The 22783-nt window shown below is 35.4% G+C and overlaps 1 protein-coding gene across 5 annotated transcripts; it reads right to left on the reverse strand.

Annotated features, from left to right (window-relative positions):
- Positions 1 to 38: 38 nt before the first annotated feature.
- KPNA5 (karyopherin subunit alpha 5) lies at positions 39 to 22593 on the reverse strand. 5 transcript variants are annotated; one of them, XM_067293809.1, is made up of 15 exons: positions 22483 to 22593; positions 20157 to 20290; positions 17882 to 17909; positions 17665 to 17766; positions 17485 to 17584; positions 16491 to 16585; positions 15542 to 15673; positions 14557 to 14645; positions 13186 to 13285; positions 11335 to 11498; positions 10028 to 10106; positions 8905 to 9030; positions 7565 to 7692; positions 5775 to 5953; positions 39 to 3711 (listed from the first exon to the last, which is right to left on the reverse strand). In XM_067293809.1, exons 2-15 carry the CDS (start codon positions 20234 to 20236, stop codon positions 3524 to 3526), a joined length of 1590 nt encoding a protein of 529 aa, XP_067149910.1. In that variant the 5' UTR covers positions 20237 to 20290; positions 22483 to 22593; the 3' UTR covers positions 39 to 3523. The 5 variants fall into 5 exon arrangements, with proteins under 5 accessions (XP_067149910.1, XP_013814546.1, XP_067149913.1 ...); XM_013959092.2 differs by lacking the exon at positions 17882 to 17909; XM_067293812.1 differs by lacking the exons at positions 20157 to 20290; positions 22483 to 22593 and adding an exon at positions 19328 to 19401 and having other exon boundaries at positions 17882 to 18948.
- Between the last annotated feature and the right edge of the window lie 190 nt (positions 22594 to 22783).

Here is a 22783-nt window from a genome sequence, read left to right on the forward strand (position 1 = left end):
GACACACTTACCAGAACACTAAATAAATACAATAAACATCTGTAAAATAGGTTTTATTGGTTTCTGTATGGTATTCGGAGTTGTAACATTCCATAATATTGCATACTACTCGTGTGTTTTGTTACAGTAATGGGCCTTTGGCCTGGATTTAAAGATGCACTATTATTATCCAAAGTTAATATAGGTATTTTAATTTCACAATATTACATGAAGATGTCATGCTATAAATAACTGAAATTTCTCATTCCAGATTTCAGTGAACTCGAGGTCAGAGTTAAAACTTCACATAACAATTGACAGACCTATTACAAAAACCATCGGTCTTGCAATTTAAGAAATTTAAACCAACTGAGAACAAACCATGGAGCAAAGACAATAGTGCATCTTTTCAGATGAACAGACAGACCTGACAATAAATATTTTCCAGTTGCAAACTTGTTCTATAGCTAACTTATTTCTGTGCCAACATTATTACTATTTTCTGATTGCTGCTAGCAACAGTATTTAAAGCAAATACTAGAAAATTAAAAAGCTGTGTGAACCAGTCCTCAGACAAAAGTGCAATGATGAAAAAAACAGATATTATTCAGTGTATCAGAGTAGGGAACTAAAAAAAAGTAAGCTTTGCATAGTTGCATAGATTAACTAGTTATTATTCACATTTAAATAAAAATAAATGGTACCCTCTTAATTAAAGAAAGCCCCCCAAACTGTGTTTTTAAACAGACTTTTTGGCTGATGGGGCACTACAGTATTCTGTATTTGAATTAAATGCCAGACTTGAGATCTTTTCTCATCTTCCCCACCACCCTCACTGGTTTCATCTGTTTAGGAAACAGCATCATGTTCACTTCCCTACCTGCAAATGACTAGACCAGAGTTGACTCCAAGTCACCGTCCCTGGCTTTACACTCATCGTTTATGCACTTTTCACAAAGCCTGTTGTAAACCCAGTGCTAAAATAGGAAAGGCCATCTGTACATTTATCCTTTACAGAACAGCTAATAAAGTATTTTCAAAAACAAATTTTAAGGTAAAGCAAGTGCTGAGACTAAATAATGTTTTTCATTACTGAAGTCAGTCAATTTTAGTTCCCTTTTAAACTACTACCTAAAATGTATCAGAGGCATGAAATATAGTTTATCTAAATGCATAAAGTGCAGTCACTAACTGCTCAGACATACAGAATAATACATCCACAAAACTGAAGACATTCTTTCAAAACAAATATAATACTTTAAATGTCCCCTCTTCTCTCCATTTTCAAGTCTTTCAATCAAGATTTGTATAGTATTTCTTATAGTTTATAAGAGACTATAGTTTATAGTCTTTTAATCCAGATTTGGCTTAGAGAGGCTTATAAATGCAGTGTTTACAGGGTCCTCCAAATAAAAAGCAGGCACAGATGGTTATGTAATATTATCAAAACAAGTTTGTTAGAAGCAGTGGAACACCCTGTTACCTGAATAATTTTCTTACACTAGAAGAACATTGAAATTCAGTATTTACTAGCAATCCTGGTAGATGTCCATGATCATTACCCTGTACTTTGAACAGATGGGGGGGAGGGGAGGAAGTCAGAATACAAAAACTAAAATTATAAGAGTAAAAAGGGCATAAATACAATCATCTAACATTATATGAAAACCTGGCAGCTGTACTCAGTATTATCATACTATTCAAAACTGCTGTATGCTGTACAAATCTAGGCTTAAAGTGTCATTTGCTAAAATATCTCATTATTCAGAGTTCATAAAGTAACAGCACTCCTATATACACTTCTTGTAACATACCTCTAACTTCCAGTAAAATATTCAAAAGAGGTTTCTTCCCTCCCAGTTACATCTTAATCAAAACTGACCATTAACCTTAAAAAAAAACTTCAAGTCTCACATTCAATTACAATATAGTATATATTGCTGTAACAAACTGAAACATCTTATGAATCTTAACTTGCACATAAAAAAATTCTAAATATAAAATGGTACTATAAATGATATCACCTTTAACCTGTATTTCTCAGTACATTAAAATATTTAGTAGCAAGCACAGTGCCATGGGAAAAGTAACTGTAAGTTTAAATTGAAGCTTTTATAAAGCATGAAATGCTCTCATGTCAAAGATTTCACTTAACCCAGGAGTTTGGTGTTAATACATTAAATACAGATAAAACTCAATTTAATTAACCCAAAGGATTAATTTCTCCAAATGAGACATACTACTAATATTCCAAAAACACTACTAATATGCAAGTCCAAGCAGAGCATATATTTTTCTGCATTTAAAATGGTTAATGTAAATATTAGAATCCTACTTGTCTTAGTGTTTAACAGCAAACACTGTATTGTAGAACATAAATGCTTAGAAGACAATAACTTCTAGTTAGTTTGGTGTCCACATACCTAATACTATTTACAGTACAACAAACTTTTCATTCAACTGGAAAGGAGCAATTCTCTATCCATTTTTCACTGCAGCATTTCTACTGTTTTACCAAAAGAAAACCAAGATAGCTAACTTAAAAATTCAAATGGTGTTAACAGATTTGGTCAAAAACATAACACCTACCCTCTAAACAAAGCTACTGTTACTAGAAAGGCAAACACTGCAACATTTCTCAAATTAAAATAGTGTTACCACATTTTGACAGGAGACAGCTGTAAACCATCTGCCTTGTATTTGCAACTGTGCAAATCATCTCTCTCATTCATAATCACAGCATTCTTGTGGTAACTACAGCAACTGCTTCCACAGCAAAGTATTATATTTGTGGCTGACTTTTAATGCCATTTAGCAGCTTTAATTACAGAGCTAGCATCAAATGACCAGCAAGCTCTCTGCTGATTCCAATCTGAAAGCCTCTGAAATAGTCCTCTTCCTGTGTACATCAGAAAAAGCTTTTTCATATATTTAATATTAGGTAATTAGCATTATATATCTATTATGTCTTTAAATACATTTTATAAATAATTTCCATCAGTATGTTAAGTAATGCATAAAAGTTGCACAATTTAAATAAATATTTTTCACATTCCAATTCAGCTTCTTTACAAGCTCATCTTTATTTCATGCCTTAGCTCTGAAGCAATGTTTTTGCTTCAATACAAGAGGTAGATTTGATAGAGACTGGGCAAGTCAAGCCTACTGCCAAAAATGCAACTGTCAATAACGGTATTGCTGATACGCAGTTTGAGACTACATAAAAAATTCACAACCCCTAAAATCCTACTGTGTCTTAGCTTAACAGTTCTTGTTAAATCACATTTAATGCTTTACTGTAGACATGATTATTCACAGTTGTTTTCTGTACATATGAGATAATGAAAAATGCAAATACAAAACAAAAATGAACAGTTATATCTAACACAATGTACAAAAGTGCATGAGCTGCTTCTTCCTCTATCTCTGAAAAACATATTCAACTTTTCCTCTAGCTTTGGCCATAAAGAAGAGATCTCTTAAAAACAACCCCCCCCAAAACTACAGGTGTTTACATTTTATGCTTGTCTTCACTTAGTTTTTTTTACAGCTGAAACCCTTCCATTGGAGCCTCCTGCTGTTGAAACACAAACTGCTGCTGACTTTCATCCACCTGAGGTGCAATACTGGAATCCTCCTCTTCTACACCAAAGTAATGTTCTATGAGTTCAAAAGCCTTTTGGTAGATCTCTTGGTTTTCATGTCTCTGAAGAAATTCAATTTTATCAAGTCCTAAATTAAAAACAAAACTTTTTCAAAATCTAGTTGCTTCTGAAGATTAGCAGAATAATGAATTCAAAGAGAAACAGGTTGTAATATGAAAACTTAGTGGTACTTCTTAAATTAAAAAAAACAAAACAAACCCACAAGCCATCTAATTTCATTCACTGTTACTGAACCTCACAAAAAATGGATTATTTTTTCCTCCTTCCCCATTCTTTCCAGAAATTAATATGTATTTTCTTCTGCACCAAATGTTCCTAATTAAGACAGATTACTGAATTTTGTAACCTATTTCTAGGCTACATTTGCTGCAGCTTTGCAGTTCCAACTGTAATTCTAAGAACTGTATTAATAGGATATAAATTAAGATAAGTAAACAGCTGTGATATGTACAAAGAAACACACCATCTCTACAGAGAAAGCAAATTGTTTCAAATCAGGACAGTATAAAACTGTTTGCTAAAGCAACTTCTAGTATTCTCATATCTTTTGATACAAGGAGTTTAGTTTTACTCTTTCAAGTAATTCTGTCCCCTGTTATGGGGTTATCACTGGCTGCAGCCTGATATCTTTTTTCAACTCTAGTTCTATTTTCAAATTTAAATTCAAAGTTTTCAAACTTAGAGGGCATCACCTATACCTATATAATTCTGCCAGCAGAGCACCATGTAAGTGCTTCCTCTCTTCTTGTCTCCAGTCCTACTTTTGGTAAAGTCAGTTAGGTTAACTCAGAACTCCTGTTTAGCTATTTAAAATAAATCAGCTTTCACCTAAGCTGGGTGAGGAAGAGCTCATATGAACCATTCTGGTCACTACAGAATCCAAATGCAGGTGATGTCATCAGCTGGCACAGCTGTTTCCCCAAATTAACTTCTATCCACAGTTTCAGCAGCCCACTGCCAAAGTCAATCAGTCCATCACAATATGAAATGGGAACCTTGGCTGTTTTGTGACAATCTTAATATTTCTGTAGTAGTGTTAACATCTCTCGGAAGACGTACTTAACCTTCTCAAAAGGACCCCAGACATTCAATAGTTGAAATTCTGTCCCAGATCTCGAGTCTGTTCATAGTAAGTCACATTAAAGTATTAAGTGCTTATTCATCTTCCATGTTAGATCGCAAAGTAGGTTTGCCAATGCATAGAATTGTACTTGATTTTAGAAGCGTAACTCCTTAATAGGGATTCAGATTTAATGACTGTCTTACAGAAAAGTTAGTAGCATTTAATCAGATATTATATAGCCAACCAGAACTATTTGCAGTTTCTGAAACAAAAAGGCCTGCCAATTTTTTCTTGTCAGAAACTATGAAAAGATGAGCCTCCATAAATAATGACAGATTCAGTTTTAACATTAATTTTGTCAAATCAAAAGCATCCAGTTGTAAAGTTTCACAGATACAATTTAATTTTGATACTCTGCCTTTTAAAAGTGGTTTAATTCAAAATGTCTTAAAAGAAGGAGGAGAACGAAATGTTTTCAAAAGTAACTACAACTTATTTAATTTCATGATCTGAAGTAGATTCTTGCTATTGCTGATATTTACTATGCTAAGAAATGATCAACTTTGGGAATAAAAAAAAAAATACCTGTCAAGCTAGTATTTAAATGAAGTTATAAATTAGAAGAACTAAGACAGTAAGACAAATTCTGATCTTGCATCCCTGTTGGTAATGAAACTGTATCTGATAACAGTATATATTAAAGTAATAAACACATATTTACAATTAAATGATAAAATTATGCAAACCATAGCTCCCATAGACTAGGATACCTGTGTATTAAATGCTTCCAAGAATGTTTCTCTAGATGAGTATTTCATAAACTGATCACAGGCAAAAAAAAAGGAAAAAGAAAAAAGTTTTCTGCATTTAACTGCTTTTCCCACCATGTTACATTATTCAATTTGCAGTGATTAATGTCCAGTTAGGCTTGAAGAAAAAAATTCTTCTATTAAACTTACCTAAAAATCTCATACATATGGTTGACAATGGTTTTGTTTTTACAGCCTGAAATAATATATGATGAATAATGAAATAGGTATGCAGTTTTACAATAAGTATTTTCTTACCATATGCTTCCTCTATAAGAGCACAATAAGGATTAATGCCCATTCCATTTTGCTTAGACTCTTGTTCTCCAAGACGCAGGATATTTTCAAGTCCATTTAAAGCCACCTGTACTATTTTTGAATCCATCACAGTCAGGAGGTCACAAAGAGGCTTGGTGCACCCTAATGCTACCAAGTACCTTTATAACAGCAGAAAAAGAGAGGGGAGGGGGAGGGAGAGGGTGATAATTCAGCACATTTATTCTGACATGCCATTCTATCACCGTTGGTCCTTAATTTTGGTTTAAAAAAAGTGGCTGAAACAAAATATTTATAAAACATGCAACAACATAAAAATAAACTTAATCTCAAATAAAATAATTATGCTAGTTTACCCTAAAAATTAATGTGTATGTTCTATAAATGCCAAACTTCAGTTAAGAATCTTTTCAGCTCCTTTTTATGTACAATTTTCAGAGAGGTTTGTCTGAGTATAGGAGAAAAAGTTAGTAGTAAGTTCTTTTTTTCAGGCACTAAGAATTTTCATAGTGGCAAAAATAACAAGTAACATGTTACAGAGAGGTAAGAATAGTGGTCCATACTAACACAGTCCATACCAACAACCCATTAAGACATTAGTTTTGCCTACTATAAAGGGAAGGAGGCAATTGTGAATACAACAAAACATGAGGATTCTGAGTATCTTGTTCCTCTTCTCAATTTTGCACAAAATTCTGTGTGGACTTCGGGAACTCAGAACCTCTGTCCTGGTTCCTATTGTGCAAGTAAAATGAAGACAGTATTGTTCGTCTCCATCAAGAGATTGTCTGAATGTAGTTAATTAGAGGATGTAAAGCATCCTGCAGTTTGAGAGTAGTATCTTGAGGATATTAAAAGGGCTAAAACTTCATGAAAGAGACAGTATCTATTTTGTGATGGGAAGCTATATGTATAGTTTCATATGAATGTTTACTATTCCAAGATCCTGCATTAAAATTTATATTAAATATGCTAAAATTTAAGATGTTAAGTTATGCAAGCAATTACAATAACAAACTTTCCTTATGTCTGATAACATTTAGCAGTTGTAAGAAAACAAGAATGATTTAACTTTTCAGTAAATAAACATGCACCTGTTGTAAGAGATCTCACAAATATGCTGGAGGAATTATTATATCACTTTCAGTTCTGGCCTCTAAATATTATACTGTCATTTTAAAATCCAGATATAAACTAGTAATACAAACAACTACACTAATAGCATTCAGAGAAACTACAGAGTATTTGATTCTAGTCATTTAAGATGTCCAGTCTTTGCAGTACATAAATAGCTATTGATAGTAATGTTTTATTAAACTACATTTTGAAGAAAAAGTTTGTTATCTGTTTTAAAATAATACAGACAATGAATCTACAATACATGAAGAAATAGATAATTTTTTTGAAGTTTCTCGATAGAGATACAGCCTCATTGCACAAATTTTCCATTTTCAAATACTGAAACTATTCATTAACTATTTAAACTGTGTTTGACAATGTAACATCAATTCTGGAAGTTATGCCTAAAGCTTTCACAAAATTAATACCAGTGAAAAAGTAATTTCGGACAATTTGCTGTTAATCCTACTGTATATCTTTTACTCATTTTTCTGAATTTCTACATGTTTATCCACTGTATAGACAGTTTCAGGAAATTAAAGTTGTGCTTATGGTTTTGTTGCTAGGTTTGTTAGGATGCAATTGCAGAAATAAAAACTTGTTAGAAAAGATATTTAAGGCAAAGAAAACAGCAACATGCACAAACTAATTACCTAATCTGTTCAGGGGTTCCTCCTGATGTTGCATTAGTTATGGCCCACGCTGCTTCTTTTCGGGTGCGAAATTCAGCTTTCTGAAGAATTTCAATCAATATTGGAAAAATATTTGCATCTATAACAGCCTAGAAGAAGAAATTAGGAGGTTTTTGTGATAATTAAGAAAGTTAATTTACATAGGAAAAGAGCACTGAAACCCTTCACTATAGATTTCAGCCATAGCTGTTCATATCAAAGGATACAATGTTTTGTTTCCTAACAAGAAGGCACCACATTAACTAGGAATGCTAAACTGATACTCAGAACTATTCCAACATTGTACCACACTAGCCTTCAGAATATTTTCTTTGTTGATTTCGCCTTCTGTGGTGGACAGAATAACGCTTACTGGATAGCTCTGTTTAAAAATTGTATTAATATGTTAAGATGATGCTACAGGACCTAAGAGAAGCACTGAAAAATCCGAGATTTCGAACTTGAGGTCAAGCCTCGGAACAAAACTTCACTCTGGCCTTTTTATTCAGGTCTGCAATTTTTATAGAAAAGATGTATCTGTAATTGGAGACTATACAACAATATCTAAAAAGACTTCAACCAAATAATGTTTTCATCCATGATCCAAGAAGAAAAAAAAAAAGATTCATACTGATTCAGAATTCTCATTTTTGTGAAAGTGTCTTCTAACAGAACCTTTTTTCAGGTAATAACATTAGGTTGATCACTGGAGAAATAGTTAGGATCTCATAATTTCTACAAGACAACTCAGTATTAATGACATCATCCAATTTTCTGAAACAAGCAAAATAGTCAACATTTCCAAATAGGCGGAATTGGTAGAATGGTCCTCTTTTCACTGGACTAGTTTGTACAAGGTGTTTCTTTCCAACTTTTAAGACAGAAAATTGCTTATTACATTAACAACATATATACTACAAAGCATAACAAAATTAAAGAGAATATATCATTAAATGATGCACCACAGGAAAAAATAGCAAATGCTGATATTAAATCTAAAGAGAATATTTTAGGTATCCTTTCATTCCTTCTATAAGAATTAACTGAATCCCTTTAAGAAACATATCATCTTCTCCAGTACAAATGACGATAACTATTTTTTTTTTAAAAAGAGTATCTTATGAAGTTATTTATAATCTTTATTCAAAATTAACAAACAATTTAAAAGATAGATAAAATTATAAACAGGACTAAAACAAATAATGCAGAGTTAATGTTACATCTACTTATTTCTCCTTGTGATGGAAAATCATGCAAGCTCATAAAAGGAAAACAAAAAAACCAAACAAACAAACCCAGATTACTAATATACAGGCTGTTACCTGAATCTGAGCTCTGTTTCCTGCAGTAATATTAGAAACAGTCCAGCATGCTTCTTTTCGAATAGATTCCTTGGGACTACTCAGCAAGTGCAAGAGACAGGGCAATGCAGAGCAGTTTAGAATCACCTAAAATAATTGGAGAATTGCAAATTTGCTTGTGCAATTAACAACAACAACAAAAAAGCACTTTACAGATAATCTCAAAAGAAACAGATTTTGCAGCAGCTTTATACTTTACAAAATGTCATAGATAACATCTTGCAAAATGAAGGTTCTCAATGCTCCAGTGTTTGAATAAACAATGATTTGAAAGAATCTGCCCTCAATTAACTTCAGACATGGAGATTAAAGACAGCAAGACTTAATAAGGCTGGTTAACACTAGAATATGACAACTTAAATAACGGAGAAGTTTAAACCTAACTTGTTCACTTTTTTTTTTTTTAAGGCACAGATGTTTTGTATTTAATTCCTCAATGAAAACCTCTTCTATGGAGCCCAAAACAAAAAAAGTAATTAACTGAATTCTTTATTTTCCGTGTACATTAGTTCTGTAAGCCTTTTAGACACAATTTTCTTCAAAACAGGACCTGTCTCGGTAGTATTTTCTGCATTGCTTCAAACTCGATTCCACTGCCTAAAAAAATCTTCAGGACAAATTGCATCAGCAAGACTATCACAGACAAATTCATGCACAAACCTAGTAGGGGTGCTGCTTATAAAAAGTGAAAAACTTGACTGCGTTTCAAGGCTTAAAAAAAAAAAAAAAAAAAAAAAAAAAAAAAAAATCTTAATAGAACCTCCGCTAAGAAATAATTTTTTTTTTCACAATTCATGAGAAGCAACATTCAAAATACCATACAGAAATGAAGCAATCCCCTAAACTTATATGTTGCTGTAAGAAAAAGTTAATTCTTGCAATAATTTAGTGTTTAAAATAGCAGTCTAAACTGGCTGTCAGACTGAAAGTATAAAAAACAAATGAGATTTATACAGAGCCTCTTTCAGTGAGGTATATGGACTCCTGTACCAGACACACATTTTGTTACAATTAATTTTTACAAAATTCTGTATCCCTTTTTCTTCCTGCCAATTCATTTTTTTCTTAAATCAACTAGTCTTACCTGTGTTTGGATATCATCGCCAGTAACAATATTTCCAACTGCTCTTAATGCAGGGGATACCACCTTGTAATCATTATGCCTGGAGATATTACAAATGTTAAATTGTTTGATGTTACCAAATGTTACACTATAATTTTGCATTTTCAGTGAACAATGGTTTACTTCAGGTGCTAAATTTTTGTTTACAGAAACTACTGCAATATTTCTTATGAATTCCCCCTATTTAGCCAAATTTGACAACTGTAAACCCATAGCTGAATTGCTTATTCAAGGAAAGGGCATCTTTACAGAACAACAAAACTTGCATCTGTAGAGCAGAAGAGCAGCAGTCTGTATAGCAGATGCTGTCTACAAGATGAGGATGTGAACACTTCACTCAGACCTCATATTACTGAATATAAATCTGGAAACTGCACCATCCAATAGCCCCAGAGACAAAAGGTGTGTCATTAGCTATATACTAAAACTTAGAAGACTCCTTTTGTAAGGGAACTTCCCCTCTTTTGTAAGTGAATGACCATAGAAACCAACATATGAAGTCCATACTCAGCTACTGAATGGGGGGATGAGGCAGTGGGAAAACTACTCAGTTTTCTTAAAGCATCTATGGAAGAAAAAGGAATTTTACCCTCTCCTGACAGTTACACAAATGAGCTTTTCATAGGGAGCTATGCTCAGCTGTCAGTGTTGGGAACTACTACCACTGCACTACCACCTACTCTGCAGTCCCCATATGAACATTGGGATTTAGTCTCTTTCTAGGGAAATAACCATAAAACAAGTACAGTATTCTTGAATGGCTCAAAAGCGGCAGAAGCCTGTCTCTGGACTTTGGTTGTCCAAGACCTCCCTGTATTTCAACTTCATGTCCTAGAAAATAGCATTGCTGGTAAAGAAACAAAATAAAACATTGACATTTAAAAAATTAAGCTGAGAAATTAATTTACAGTTCAAGCTTGGTCTTCAGCCTTCACCTTTTGACTTCTATATGTAGATTATATCCTACATTAAATTTTGAAAGAATAAAAAGGAGTACTCTGGAGAAAACTCTTTTCACTATTAATCTCAGGAAAAATCCCAAGAGCAAAGCAACCTAGAAAGTAACTGAAAAGGTTTCAGACTGAGTTCATGTTCATTACTTCCCAAAGAAAGTTCAAACTTGAGATGAAAAAAAAACCCCAAACAAACAAAAAAAACCCCCCACACCAACGGGAGGAGATCTCCTCCTTATGGAGAGCTCAATACTGTTTGAATTCATTAATATTAACAATAGTATAAGACATTTATTTGATGAAGAGAGTACTTACATCAGCAACTCTACCAGTCTTCGACATACTCCAGAATCAATAACAGCCTGGATTTTATCATTGGGTCCATCTGAAAGGTAAGAGAGGGCCCAGCAAGCATCTGCTAATACATCCGGGTCACTGCTAAACAACAGTCTTGATAAAACATTTAAGCAAGGAGCAACCTAGGTGAAAAAAATATATATATTGCATAAGTATTTCCTAGATACAGATATTTCCTATTTTTCATGTTTCAGAGAACATTTTTCAAAAGCATAGAGGTGCAAAGCTATTTATTGCCAAAGCACATGTGCTCCTTAATGAGACAGGACCTGGGTGGCATCTTTCCTGATTAAACTACATATCCAGTTCAAACTTGTGAATTGGATAAATTTTGATTTACAGCCTATTAGGTATATAATTGGTATATAATCAACTTAAACAGAAAACATCTGCTTTTACAGATAACCAGATGATCAGGAATTACTGATTTTTTTTTTTTTTTTTGGAAGTGCCCAGATAGAAGGGAAATTCACAGTAATCACGCTTTTTGACACTACTGCCATTGTAGAAGTATTGGACATTATTTGTAATAACCTATTTACAAATTATATAAATTTAATACAAAGACTCTCAGAGTAATTCACAAAAAGGAATCAGCATTTTATCAAGGCAAATCAAACAAGCTACATGTGCTCTCATTTCTCCTTTCAACTGTGGTCTCTAGCCCTCGTCTTCTTCAAGCTCCACACAAACAGATGGATGCAGCCCACTAAAATGGGCCATTTTAACACCACTTGAAAACTGTCAGGTTTCAGCTGTACAGACTAAGAATGTCATGTTCTATGTATAATTTGAAACTTTATCTTGCATCTGTTATTCAATTCAGCTTGCTTTACATGTCCGATCAGTGCTATTGCAAAGGGCAAAAAGCAAAGGAGCTATTCTTATTATCAGCTGCCTACAAAACATCCTTTCCAGTGGTGTAAAAATGGTTTAAGCAGCAAAGAGCCTTGTTGTTTTTTTACTATCAGAAGGAAATGCTACTGAATGGTGTAGCTTCGGAAGAGATATTGCAAAACAATTAACTGATGTCAGAAATTCCCCCTTTTTGTTCACTTTTCTTCAGGAATTGTAAAGCAGCAGTGACAGTAATCACTACTCTACAAGTTGAATTTCAAGATAAATGCACATTCTCTCCAAATCATCTTTACTGCCTTTTTAACCCCAGTCTCTTCTACCAGAACATGTAATGTTCAATTCCATCTTTTACGATCATTAAAGTTACCAGAAATTAATTTAATACTGAAAATAAGATGCTACTATTTCTACCAGTCTCTGCAAGTCTTACTGTCTTTATAACCACTGACTGCAGAGAGAAGAAAGTGAGGTGGACAGCATATAGGCAAACCATCTCAGAAATCACAGGCCAATTAAGTTCTACTTGACAGAGGGGAAAATGCAAAGAAAATTTTATTCCTGCAGTGTGAGCTTGCATCTTATTAAACAATCACAAATTCACAGAAGAAAAGCTTCAGTCATAACTCACATCTAAAACAAATCTGAAAAAAAGTACAGCCCCATTGGGTTTGATGCTCAATGTATTACTTGTCCACTATTTCACACCAGTGAAGGACTATTTATTGGCAGCTAACTAATTTAAATCTAAAGTTTTTAACAGTCATTTGATTTTATCTATTCTGATACTTGTCAGCATTAATTTGGTGCAGAACAAGCAGATGGAGAAGACTTGTGTGATTACATTAAAATGACAAAATCGAGTTGATCCCCAGATATAAAGATTGTGTGTTATTGTGTGTGTTAGTTCCCTTCAATTTTCTGATTTCTCAAGATGAGTATTTTTTATTATACCTTACTGAAGTCTGGAGGTGGATTCTTTCCTCTACAGAGATTTGAGAGAGCCCAGACTGCATTTCTAGTTGTTGTAAGACGATTTGAATTTGTTAACAGTCTGTCAAAGAGAGACAAAAAAAAAAGTTATCAAAAAGATAAACAGCCTTTTTCTTGTGTATTGTTACTAACACTGCCATATGGGGGGGGGAATCTATTATTGAGTACTAGTTTCAGTTTATTTCTCTTAATAGCTCACATGCTGCAAATTTTTTCTTAGAATGAACTGAATCTGAATAGGTTATTTTGCATGAACAACTCATTCCCAAATGAAGTATGTTCATATATAGTACACCATTGCTAATATGAAAAAAACATCCAATTAATCTCTTCTGAGGTTCTTCAGAAGGAGCTAGGAGACAAAACTCTGCTTTGAGTTCACTTTCATGTTTTCATTCAGAGGATGCAATTAATCAAAATATATATATAAAAACAAAAATAAGATTCCAAAAAATATTAGAATTTAAAAGATCTTAAAAAAAAAAAAACCTACTATTTTTGCTTAATGAATGCAAAAGATGCACAACTTGAAAAATCAGTCTCACTTTCAGATACATACCAAAATGACCAAAATCTTTAAGCCTTTTAATCCTTAGGAAGGTAACAACATTGCACTATATTATTTTAAGCTATTTTACAAATCCTTTTAAGTAATTATTATTTTAAGCAATAATAAATTTGAGAAGATTTTTGTTGGATACATTTTTGTTTGTGATGAAGCTACATTACATCCTACCGCAAGCATAAAGTTAGCAGAGTAACTGCTGTGCTTAGTTATGAACGACACTCCTAGTGAAGGGAGATCTGGCGTAAGACGGCTAATGTAATAACTACTCTGCCAGCTCATCTCAACAGCCAAATGGATAGCAGGACTGAAGCTTGGGGCTACTGGACAAAGTTGGAGAAGCCAGAGAGGACGACCTGTTGCACAGCCAGTGGGAATCAGACAAATGTATGTATGACTTCAATCATTTCTCCCACCTTATATACACTCAGAACTCTGACAATGCTCTCCTTGGCTGCACACCACAGACATTTTATTTCTATGAAATAACACTAAAATAACCTTTTGAAAACCTGTGACAGTGTCTAGTGATGGATTATTTAAAAATTATATATAAAGATCAGATAATCTGAAATGTTAGATCCATAGCAGTATAATATTTAAAACAAAATTGTATCTAGAGCGCATTTTAAGTTATCTGATCAAGAAAAATAAGTATTCTCAACTTAGCAGAAAGCTTGTATTTATTTTTAAGTGAATTCTAAGTTGAAGCTTATAGTTATCTATAGCTCTATACTACAGTTACACTATTAACTTACAATACTTACTCCAAGAGGGGTGGTAATATTCCACAGTTTAAAACAAAGTCTCTGCATTCTGCATTATCACCAGCAATGTTACCAAGAGCCCACACTGCCTAAAAAAGTAAAGCATCTAAGTGAAATTATACATGCTTACATATCAACTTCTACAGATAATCTACATATTTTTACAGCAGATATTATGGAGTCAAAAAAGTTAGCAATATCATTCTGAATATAAAATTCCTAGATGACGGTATTGATTTCTATATTGCATTTGTTGCATACTTATACAAAGTCAGTTACGTACACAAGGTCATACTTTTAACTAAAGAAAGTCTTCTGTTACAAAAATATGTTGATTCATATGCCTTTCAATAAAAGGTATACATATTCTTCTCAATAGTTACATTTGCTCAATAAATGCTGCAATAAAACTGGCTCAAAGATGCAAACCACGCATGAGGAATCAAAGGCATTTTAAATCAGAAACCTTCACTATTCAAATTCTTAAGCATTCCAAAACCACGCTAAAGTACAAGCCGGTATATTACAGCATCTCTCCAAAATATTTAAAAACAAAATTCAGGAAAACATTAATGAAGACTAAAATAATACAGAGGAAGAAGAAAAGGATTATATATTAAACAAAAAAACAAACAAAAAAACCCCACTACATGGTAACTTTGGGGGGGGGGGAGAGCAGTCATCATTTTTTTGTCTATTATGATATTTTAAATTTTGTTCACTTGTAAATACCACAATAGAAATGAGGTACTTTCTCAAATGATTCAATGACATGAAATAAAAAATAGGTTCAAAGGAACTTGAAAGAAACAGACAAAAAAAAGGCACAAGGAAAAAAACAGCAAAGGTAAAGCTTTAACTTCCTGGAGCCCGAACAATGGGCTAGTAAGCAAACGAGGCTCAGAACTTCTTTAACCAGACAAAGAAAAAAGACATTCACAAATAAATTTTAAGTAGTTATAAAATGCCCCAAGAAAACAGTTACCTGCTCCTGTACATCTTCATGTTCTGAACTAAGCAACTTAATAAATATTGGAACAGCTCCGGTTTCAATTACTACTTTGGTGTGTAGAAAAGTTCCAGATGCTATATTTGTCAAGGCCCAAGCTGCTTCAAACTGTTGAGGAGCAGAAAGCATAAGCATTAAAAGTAATCTATGACATGAAAGTTGCAGAGGTTTATTTTCCACTTTTTTTTTTTCCTTTCCACTAAAATGTAATTATCATTATTACTGTACTTTCTGTATAAGAAAATAATTGTCACTGATAGAATATATCTTTATTTTTTAAGCATTGTTAGTATCTATGTTGTTTTTAGGCTTTGGTTAGCACCACTTTAATTTTAAGCCAGATTTCAAATCTCTGTTAACTGGCACAAACCCTTTCTGGTTACTCTATATTACGTTTAAATTAATTCTTCTAATATAAATGTAAACAAGGCTCATGTGCCATTCCATGGGCTACCACAGGCAGTCAGAACTAATTATTCCCTTGTTATTAACTTTCCAAAGATTTTCTGGAAGTATTTCATACAAGCCTTTCAGTTTTCTGTGTTTTTTCCTTCTTTTGTAAGATTACAACTGAAAAGAAATATTACACTGCACCCAAACAGAACAGATGCTGCTCACACATCAGTGTTGATGCTCTTAATTTACCACTTTGGAAACACTCTTGAACAAAGACTGCCATACCCAAGTACTTGACCAGCTGAATACATAATCCCACAGACTACTATGAAATTGAGTAGAATCATGACACAATTTCTGTGATGATAACTGACATTTTAGACAACTAAGATTTACAGCTTTGATAATAAATAAATAAATAAACAAATAAAATAATTAAATCCGACTACAAAAAACACATGATTTCCAATGATGTTTTGGGGGTTTCTAATTCTATTCCAAATCCTAAACCAGTACCAGCCAGACTCACCTGCAGAGTGTAATTCTCATTCCTTTCTAGAAATTTCACAAATCTCTGCACTACTCCTGGTTTTTGGATGACTTCATCTATAGGTGGATTAGGTTCTAGGAGATAAAAGACAAAGATATTTGTATAAGTCTAACAAAAAAGAGCAAATAAATTACTTTTTCAGTATAACACAGCATCAGTGTGGTTCTCAGGAAGTTCTTACCATAACTTTTAGCCTTCAATCATTTCAATCTCAAATGAAGGAGCTAAACTTTGACTTTAGAATAGCTTGTTGGATCATCTCCGTAAACTGCTATAACTTAGTAAACACTCTATTGTGTGTAATAACAGTTCTACACACTATTATCCATTGGCATGTTAGTAACTCATAAACCACTGTTCCCTGAAACAGTAATTCAGGTCAATGGAAGAAGAACAAGCATGGGATACTACGTTAAACAACTAGGCATACCTTTGCCCAATATGGTGCTTGATTAATTTTGGTTCTCTGATACACAATTTTTCTCTCAATTCTGTTAACTCTGTTATTGCTAAAGTCTGATTAACTACATTGCATTGTATGAATATTGGCATTAACATAAGACTGCATGTCTTACAGTCTCAACAAAAACAAATTACAAGTGCTCTTTGGCAGCTGTATCATTTTTCTCCCCTCAAATACAGGGCTGCATTAGGACCAGAAATTCAAACAGTGCAACAAGTACCGTAAGTAATGCTAATGTGCAGTTAGATATTGTCCTGGACACTTTAATCAAAATGCCCTTGCTTTTGTTACTTTGTCTGAAAGACTTAACATTAGAATAATGAAGCTTTTTGTATTTCGCCATTATGTCGGAATGGATTTGGCACTGTTTCTACATAAACAGAACTAGAAGCTTCAGCAAGCTCTATTTTAAAGCAGAACAAAAGTTAGAAGCTAACTGATTCTATATGACTAAAATTTGTAATACCAACATAAAAAGAATCCCCCCAAAACCAGAAAATATTTATGTACCTTTAGATAGCAATTTTCTGAATTTCTGAGTTGCTGTGAGTTGCTGATCAGGATCATCAGAGAAAATCATCTGTACCATATCTACTGTAATAACTTCTTCCTAAAAATGAAAGAACGATTTCTTATGTCTAATACTAAGCATATGTAGATAATATTTTAAAAACACTCTAAAGTATTTACCTCTGGAATAGGTACAGTAGAGCTGACATCAGGATCCTGAATTGGACTTTCTATCATAGATTCTTCATTTCCCGGAAGAGAAACATTTCTGCGTTTAAATAGCTAAACAAAGAAGAAATTCATGGGAGTTGTCAAAGCTTACCACAGAGCAGTAGTAATGACATGTATTTGAAGAAATGCTTTCACCAATGACAGCTGAACTGTTTCAGCTACTCACCTTCCTATTCATCCATGCGAATGGAATTCTACATTAAAGTTGAAAGAACATAAAAGAGAAAAACACTGCTACATCTGTATCTTGATAAACAGTACTGCACCACATCACAGAAATACTTAAATACTTGAGCTCTTTTTAATTAGACAAGATCTATGCATTTTTCACAAGTAAGAAAAACAAAATACAGATCATCTTGCTTTTAATGTTTAATCCCTCACAATTCAGCACTTATTTTTAAATAAAAAGTAGCTGGTAGAATACTGTTTCTTCTTTACATAGTTCATAAGCTAAAATCATCAACACAGAGGCAGCATTCCTGTTTCTGCACACTGCACTCCTCCCTTTAACAATAAGAACAGAAGGTCCAAGATAATTATATGGTAACCACATTTACAGTTGCAGAAAAATTAAAACAGAAACATTATTTTAATATAGATGGAGGAAAAAACAGTGTAGCTTCAAGGTGAACTTTCTAAAGACGTAACTTTAAAGTGATTTTGGATATCGTGAATGTTTAACGTTGGCTTTATGCACTGCCTACACTCTAAATACATTCCTGAACTTTAGTATTTCAAAGGTATGCTTAATGAGTACCGCTTCATTTTCTGGCAAACAAACAGAACATTCATGTTAGCCTGTTTTGCTTCTAGAAACCAAACCTACATTTTTATTTTCAATTCAGTACTACACTTACAACTATTATAATTACACAGAATCACAGAATGGTTGAGGTTGGAAGGGACCTCTGGAGATCATCTAGTCCAATCCCCCTGCTCAAGCAATAATTAACAAGTCTAAGAATATTATGTCAATATCTTTAAAAATAAATGGTAAGATCTCAATCCATTCACCTTTATGATCTCACTTCTTCAGTATAATAATGAAACTGCCTACTTAACCCTGAAGGTTTTGTCTTCAAAGTTGTCTAGACAACTAGATTTCTGCTATCACACATGGCCAAAACTGCTTAAGTAACTCCATGCTTACTTCTACCCACGTCAAACAGCATCCTAAAACAAAGCATTCTGTCTCTCGTTCAACACACAACTTCCGGATTCAGCACAACCCTGGACACAAAACAACAGCAGTCAATTCCACTGAAACCTAAAAATGGAAGGAGAGACAATGTTCCTCTTTTGTAAGATCAGCCACTCTTTCCAGCACTCAGCAAGAGTGTGGAAGCTCTTGGTTGAAACCTGTTAACTGCTTTTTACAGACACAGTCTATCTAGCAGTTCTAACTTTTTCTGGCACAAAAGCAGTCTCATTTTCCCACATAACTTGTTCCCTCAATGTTATAGGAGCAGAAAACATTAGTCCAACAAATTAAGAAGAAAGAGAACACAACAGTATTCTCAGTCTGATGACACTCAGCACAGGACAAGGAACACCCATTATTTTTATAATTTATCTGGGGAGAGTTTACTACAAAAATACACAAACAAACCTTTCAACAGATAGTGAAATCCAGACGAACCCATTCACAGGTGCTCCAGTACCACAGAACTTCTTACTCTTACCTCTCTGGCCCAACTAATTTAAATTCCTTTTCCATGTAGTGGCACCACTCTCCCAAGAGAAGGGTAAGCACTCCCACCTCAGAGGAAACTGTAGATCAGTGCCTGGGACTCTCTCTAGGTGCTGGGAGACAAGAGTCAACCACTTTAGACTGAGGAGAACAACAAACTACTTTCCTTACTTTCCTGAAAAGGAATTCTGAAACATTTTGGGAACATGGACTACCACCAGCCATAAAATTACACAATACTCTATGTACTCTCATCACCAAAAATTCAGTGACAACAACTGAAAATATTATTTATAATAGTTCAGGAACTGCCATTTGTTAGCCATGGCACTAACCTAGTTTATGAAAAGCTCTTGAACGGGTTAAGACATGGGTTCAGAGACAAAAATAATCCTCTCACTTTTAACAGTGCAACTTCGGCCCAAACTCTAAAAGAGAATGCAGGGTTTTTGAAACCTACTCTGAATTAAGACACTCCTTTCACCCCAGTCTTACATGTTTAAGCTAAGACTAGGGATTAAGCTCAAGATATTGATCTCTCCTTGATGTTCCCAAATGACTTAAGAGCGCCTCTGCTCACTTTTTTGTTTTATGATCCTACTGAAGGGTGCCTGGCACTCACCAAGATTGCACAGAAAGCATATATTTAACCTGGTTCTCTGGATTCTACTCCAGAGGAATCTGCTTTCACAGACCTGAATATAACTTCACAAACCCTTAACAGTTAATATCTCAATGAGAGGCTTACCTGTTCTTCCCTTTTTTGTTTCCGAAGCTGGATTCCTTCCTCCTCTCTTCGTCTGCGCATTTCTTGGGGATTAAGTGCATTATTCTTGTAGCTTTTCATTCTGAAATTATCTTTCCCCGGGCTTGCCATGCTGTCTGTTAAAAAAAGAAAAATTACCCCAAAAGGCCAAGACTTGAAAGACAAACCTGCCATTTCTTTTACTGCAAAAGTATCTAGAGCAGCTGAATATACTCCTGGTAGCAATGCCTAGCTCATTCAAAAAGTCGCGAAAATAGAAATTAAAGAAAAATCATTGCCTAGATATGCATTTTTAAACTGCAGATTAAACTACAGTTCATCTCAGGGATCAAGCACTTAATTAAATAGCTTAAGCTACTACGAAATTAAGTTACTCGTCTTATGAGACACAAAAAGCAAGAACACTACATTGCTAAATGTTGATCTAAGATTTAAGGAAATAATTATCTGCCACTCTGTCAGCAAGTACAGGAATTTGTTTCCTCCTTTTCGAAAGGACACATTAAATGTATCAAAAAAAATAAGAACAAATCCAAGAAGAAAACCTGCAGTAATTACTGCTTCATTTAACATCTTATTTTATTGTTTCTTCAGTTTTTTAACTGAAGATGCCTACTTTAACACAAGATGCCTACTAAAACACAACACAGGATTTATGAGTTATCTTACATTTTCCCTCTCATCTATATACAGAAAAAAAAAAATCTGCAGAGAAAGGGTCAATAGCACCCAGACAGGTCTATCCTTTTCCATTCTAAGTTAACAAAGTGATCGATTCATTTTAATTAATAATTCTTTTGAGGTATAATGAAGATTAGTATCTGCCTGTCATCTTTGGCATATTGATTCTGAAAAGATAAAAGTGATGCAGCATGATTCTGTCACTGAAATGATCAAATGTAACTGACCGACAAAGTTTGTTTAATAGTATGGTGCTTGTTTTTAAAGCTGAAACTGAAGCCTTCGTCTGAGAAATAATTAAACGTCAAAAATATGATTCAAAACTCTAAACAAACTCTCATTTGTCTGGAATTCTTTCACAACAAAAGAACAAGTAAGGCATAAGAATATTTGAACTACAGTTCTTGAGCTGCGTGTAGTTCTCTATCAACTTCCATGCTGAGGCTTTGTTATATCAGTATCAAGGGCTGCTGAATAATAAACACCATCTATGAAAGGAAATCAGTCCACAGACAGGCTGGCATCAAGAAGACACCCCGAGGACTGAGCAGCCTGTTCCACATCAACACATTAGGCTGCTGAGAGTCCTGGTAAACTACTGCCATCTCTGGACCATGGCTAACTGAGCCACCCTCCAAAGTAAATTTATTGTAATTGTATTGTGACTTTCGAGGTACAATTTCACAAGAGCAATTTTCGGACAAGACTGGCTTAACTAGTTCCAGAACACCTCACCTCTCTAATCATTCAAACCCTGCCAATTCAGTTGTGCCAATAAAACTGTCAGGCCAAGCAATAAACAAACAGAAGCGCTAGGTTAAAAGTAACCCCATCTAGTTCACCAGCTCCTTAATCAGTTACAGATGCATCAGCTGAGAGACAGCTCTCATCAAAACTGTTTTCAAAAAGGAAAGCTCATCAAATTATACGCTCGTGCCTACAAAGATCTTACATGCATATTTTAAGGTCAGGAACACTGTTGGTCCCTATCTATTCAAGCTTCACAACTTTTGCGCCTAGATCCAAGAAATTCTGAACGTCTCCGCTAAACTGTACTTATTTGAACACTAAATCCCTCCACGAGCCACATCCTGCACCGCGCCCACCTGTTGTGCCTCGGCTAAGACCTGCCCGAGAAAAACGTCTTTCCCCCTGTCGCACCAGGTTCCCCGAGCGCCGCGCCGCCGCCTCGCCGTCCCGCAGAGCCGAGGGAGGCTACACGGGCTGCCGAGCCGCAAGAGCCGGCGCGGCCGTGTCACGCCGCCAGCCCCCTCGCCCCCCGGCCAGAGAGGGAGAGAGATCAACGAAGCATTTCACCCACGTCCCCTAAAAGGGGGGTGGAAAAGCGCCCCCCGCCGCCGCCCGGGCAGCGGGGCAGGGAGGCCGGAGGAAGGCAGCCCACGGCGGGGGAGGCGGCAGAGAGCAGCGCGGGAGGACTCCGTCCCGGCCCTGACCGCTCCGCCCGGCGGGGACCGAGCTTCCCGCCCCGCTGCCGCCGGCCAGGCAGGGAAGGCAGAGGAGACCGGCCTGCGCCGGGGCTCCCCACGACGAGGGGCACAGCACCCCTCCCCGCCGGCGAACAGCTCCCTCTTCTACCCGCCAGCTTTCAGCACTCTCTCCTTCTTACCCATTGAAGTGAAGTCAGGAAGCGCCCGCGTCCACTGCCGCCCCCCGGCGAGATAACCCCGCTCCGCTTCACCCTGGAGCGCGGCACCCCCCGACGAATCGCAGCTCAAGATGGCGGACACCGCCCCGCTGCGCGCCGCACCGGCTGGTGGGCGGCCCCCCACTCCCAGCAGGCTCTGCGCGCCCACGCCGGGCGGGAGGGGGAGCGGAGGAACCGCGCCGGAGCGACGCCCGCCCAGGGGCAGCCGCAGCAAGAAAACGACAGTTCCCAGAACACATCGGGTGCGGCGTTGCGCAGGCGC

This window comes from Apteryx mantelli, chromosome 3 (genome assembly GCF_036417845.1).
Source record: "Apteryx mantelli isolate bAptMan1 chromosome 3, bAptMan1.hap1, whole genome shotgun sequence".
Lineage (NCBI taxonomy): Eukaryota > Metazoa > Chordata > Aves > Apterygiformes > Apterygidae > Apteryx > Apteryx mantelli.